At 34.7% G+C, this 4,938-nt stretch overlaps 1 protein-coding gene across 3 annotated transcripts in view; it reads right to left on the reverse strand.

Moving 5' to 3' along the window:
• Positions 1-4,938, reverse strand: part of XPO6 (exportin 6) — a 113,060-nt gene that overhangs the window by 97,994 nt on the left and 10,128 nt on the right. For all 3 annotated transcript variants that reach the window (XM_027862993.1, XM_027862995.1, XM_027862994.1), the window contains exons 3-4: positions 1,973-2,085; positions 959-1,156 (exon numbers count right to left, since the gene is read on the reverse strand). In XM_027862993.1, coding sequence (XP_027718794.1) covers positions 959-1,156; positions 1,973-2,085 — 311 coding nt within the window. The remainder of the gene's footprint in view (positions 1-958; positions 1,157-1,972; positions 2,086-4,938) is intronic.

Below are 4,938 nucleotides of genomic sequence, written 5' to 3' on the forward strand. Positions count from 1 at the left end.
ATCAAAAGCTGTTCCCTAGATATCTTAAGGCTATAAAAGATGAATAACAACACACTTCTAGTTTGAAATTTTTAAAATCCAAAACTAATATACATTCCATTCTTCAGTGGGTTTCTCAGAATATACCTAGCACAAATGCCAGATGTCGTCTTATATTGCTGAGATTAGGTTACTGCTAAACTACTGAATAAGTCCTGTCTATTCTCCTGGCACCTTACTATTTACTCTGGCCACTCCCTTCTATGACTAATGAAACAGGGGTAATCTTTTTTTTTTAAAATAATAAATTTATTTATTTGTAGTTTTCAACATTTACTTCCAAAAGATTTTGAGTTCCAAATTTTCTCCCCATCTCTCCCCTCCCCCTAACCCAAGACAACATGTAAATTGATATAGACTTAACGTACACATTCATATTAAACCTATTTTAACATTAGTCATGTTGTAAAGAAGAATTAGAATCAACAGGAGGACCACAAGAGAGAAGAAACAAACAAAAAAAGAAAAAAAAACAGAGAAAGAGCAAATAATATACTTCAATCTGCATTCAACCTTCATAGTTCTTTTTCCGGATATGGACAGCATTTTCCATCACGAGTCTTTTGGAGTTGTCTTACATCCTTGCATTTCGAAGAAGAGATAAGTCTATCAAAGTTAGCCATCATACAATATGTCTGCAATGTGGCTGTTACTGTGTACAACGAAACAGTGGTATTCTTAAGTCCACTAAGGACCCTAATGTTGCTTACAGAAGTAATCCAGTAAATTCCCCACCTATTTTTGCACATTATTCTCAGTTGGTACTTACATACAAATCTTGCTAATATATTCCTAAAATATTTAATCTCAAAACTTCTTTACAAGCCAAGAAGGAAACAACTTGTATAACAAGCTTCTCAGGATAAGATATCCAAAACTCCTAAAATGGTTCTTCAGATTTCCTTAGGCATATTCTTACCTGTAAAATGTTTGTAAAAAAGTCATGGTAGAACATAGGCCAATCTTGGCGGCCAATATCAACAATAACTTTGCAGAGCTTGTTTCGGATAAAATAAGGTAAGGTTTTGTGGTGAGCTAGAAGAAGCTTGGGCAGGCAGCTTCGGATTTCCATCTTATCCTGGGATGGGACTCCCAGCCACATTTTATTGATCAGATTCTAAAAGACAAAGAGGATACCCTTTATGTTGGGCAAACCACATATGCAAATAACTGACTTTAATCACTAAACAAAATGATACAAGTTTTCTTACCTGAAAAAATTTAAGATTACACAAACTGATTAAAATCTGATTCATGACAGAGGTTACAAAATTTTTATTTGAACATTTTCCAAGGTAGCTGAATTACATTGATCTTCAGCTTTGCATTTGGATTAGGAATGAACAGGGCACGTAGCTGCTATTCACTCATCTTTTTTCCATTGTAAAATGGAACAATACTTACTCCATGACAAAGAAGGCATGCAAGACCTCGCCTCCACTTTACTACATATAATACCCAAAGCTGACTAATTTGAAAAGTACGTTCTAAATTTGCCATAGAATCACAGTCCTTATTTTTGACTGCTTGCTGATTTTCTTAAAATGTGCAGATCACAATATTAAAAGTATCACAACACTAAAACAAAGTAAGACTGCTTATCTTTTCTAAGGTATGAATCATCTTAAAATTTAAAATGGTGGGTGAGCCACATGAAAATCCGAGAAGAATCATACCAAAAACTATTGACTTTTCAACTATGAAGTTAAATGTTCACATAAACACTGACTCTACCCAAAGTCACTTACCCTTAGCTTCCATTGTTCCCCACTGACTAGAAAAGACTTAGTCATCTTAACAGAGGTATTTAAACAAAAGTTCTAACCACATGTTTACAAATGCCAGACTAACAACAAGAAATACATACTACTAAAATAACATCAAAGGTAAAATAAACACAAAATTTTGAGAATAGAACTGTCTGAAAACTTACCTCAAAAACCGTTAAACTATACATCATTACATAATCATTCCGTGTGCTAGAGAGAAAATAGAGGCAGAACCTCCAGGCTCCAATCTGTTGGGCAAAATTATTCAGAAGCTCCTCTGGAAAAATTAAAATGTCAAAAAAATATGGTTACAAAACTTTATAAATCTATTTTAATACCAGATGATTTTTTTCTCCCAAATAATTTCCCCTAGGTAGTTTCACCAACATATAAACATAAAACTCCCTTCCTACAATCTTTAAAGAACACACGCCAGAAGATCCAGACTACAGAATACTAATTAAAAGAGGGCTCATATATAGGTAAGCACTAAATGTCTTTGCCCTACCACCATAAAAAAAAATGTTTTTTTTTTTCTGCAAAGACCCTTGGGCAAGCATTCGGCCTACTAAATAACTCCATGTGCTGATTCAGCTACCCACACAGCTTCTTAAAAACACAGGTGAATACAAAAAGACTGACTTGTAACGCTGACATTACAATATCAAAGAAGACTCAAAGGAAGTCCCAGGTGAAACAAAAATTGGAAGGGTAAAAAAGATAGGAAACAACTACGGACATTTGAACTTTATTTTAATTTTGTTTTGTTCTTAAACTTAAGCAAAGTTTGTTTAATGAAGGGTAATCAAATAAGCATTGATATGTCACTGTGGGTCTTCTAGAGGGTTCAAAATGCTGTCTCTGTATGCTTCACATGTCTAAACTAAGTACAATTTCTGAAACTCCTCACTCATCATTCAAATAAGTTATTCCTCTAGTCAGAAACTACAAGTTCAGCAACAACATAGTTCACCTTACTTATTTATTTGTTTGCTTTGTAGGAATGGAGAGAGGAGTGGGGAAGATCTAGGGGTGAAGGAAAGTGAAGTAAAGTAGTAAGGTTCTGCAACAGTATTTCTGAGTTAACACAGTTTGATTAAATTCACCACATACTGAGTTTCTAAACAGTCACCTTGACCTAAAGAACAAGAAATCTAAGACAGAACATAATGAGAATGAGCCTTTCTGGACTTCAGATATGCTATCAAGCAGTAATTATCAAAACTATATGGTATAGGTAAAATAAGATACAACAATGAAACAGACTCGATAAGGAAAAAGTAGAAACAACTGAACATAAGTACCCACTAGTCAATAAAATCCAAGAACATAAATTATTCTAATAAGAACTCCTTGTTAGATAATAAGTGCTGAGAAAACCGGAAATCAGTTTGGCTGAAATTAGGTTTAGACCACTTGATTCCCATTTATTTAGTGATTGGCAATTCCCCTGGGGGTCTGAGACAATGGTCCAAAGAGTTACTGTTAAGAATTCTTTAACGGTGCCTTAAGCAGTAAATAATTGCAGAATATTATGGGTAATATATTAAATTGCCCTGAAGGTTCATAACATTTTTTTAATCATAGTTAAAAGGGGATTGAAGATAAAAAAGCATTGGGAACAACTGGTTTACACTAACATCTTTCACCGTTCATCATTAGCTCAAAATGGGTAAACAAGAATATGAAAGGTGAAACCACCTAAAAAAAAAAAAGAATAAGGTGAGCTACCTCTCATGACTATGCCTGGGGGAGTATACCTCAACAAAGAAGGGACAGAAGCAATCATGAAGATAAAATGTTTATTACATAAGAAGTTTCTGTACTAAAATTTTTTTAAATCAATTCAACTATGATATAAGGAACATCTGTTAAATAGGGGGGAAAAATCTTCGCACCGAATATCTCTTGATAATCAAGACATAAAGCAAATTAACAAAATTAACAAAAAAATTGTCTGTTGTTGCTCACCGGTGTCCAACTTTTCATGACCCATATGGGGTGTTTTTGGCAAAGATACTGGAGTAGTTTGCCATTTACTTCTCCAGCTCATTTTACAGATGAAGAAACTGAGGCAAATAGGGTTAAGTGACTTGCCCAGAGTCACAGAGCTAGTATGTGTCTGAGGCCAGATTTGAACTCAGGAAGATAAGTCTTCCTGACTTCAGGCCCAGCTCTATATCCACTACACAACCTAGCTGCCACCACCCCCCCCAAAAAAAATAGAATACCAGTAAGCCTTTTCATAAAGGATAAGGCATCAAAGGATGTGAAAAATAGTTTTCAAAAGAAGAATTGCTAACTATTAACTGTATGAAAAACCATTTAACATCCCTAAAAAGAAAAATGAAAATCAAAACTTCGAGGTTTCTGTCACTTCATACTCAGAAAATGGCAAAGATGAGAAAGGGTGGAAATAATCAATGTTAAAGGGGCTGACGAAAGACAAGGATGCTAACATATTGCTGGTGAAGCTGTGAAATGGTCCAACTATTCTGAAATTCAATTTGGAATTATTTGAAGAGAATGACTAAAATATCTATACCCTTTGACACAGAGATCACATTCCACGGATCACCCCCAAGGATGTCAAAGAAAGAAAGGTCCCACACACACCAAAATATCCACAGAAGTACCTTTTGTAGTAGCAAAGAACTAGAAACACAGTAGATACCTATTGATTATGGAATGACTAAACAAATTGTGGCACATGAATTTAAGAGAAATTACTATATCATAAGAAATAATGAACATGAATTCAGTCACCAGTTACCAATTCTATAACTTATTCTATCTGCACAATACTTCTTAAGCCATCCCCCTTTTCTATTCACTGTCACCATCCTAGTAGACTCTTATTACCACTTGCCTAAACAACTGAAAGTTGCCTAATCATTCCCCTATCAATCATTATCTTTGCTCTCCAATTCTTCTTCTACACCACCATCAAATTCATTGTCCTCATGTATAAATCTGATCATGTGCATCTAATCAAAACCTTCAGTAGTTCACTACTACATACAAAATAAAGTCCATACTCCTTATCCTGGCATTCAAAACTCCCTACAACCTTGCACCAACCTCTTTCCAGGTTTCATTCATGCTACTCTTCTATAATACGTGCACTAGA

This window comes from Vombatus ursinus, unplaced genomic scaffold, assembly GCF_900497805.2.
Source record: "Vombatus ursinus unplaced genomic scaffold, bare-nosed wombat genome assembly UNPS02014770.1, whole genome shotgun sequence".
In the NCBI taxonomy this organism is placed as follows: domain Eukaryota; kingdom Metazoa; phylum Chordata; class Mammalia; order Diprotodontia; family Vombatidae; genus Vombatus; species Vombatus ursinus.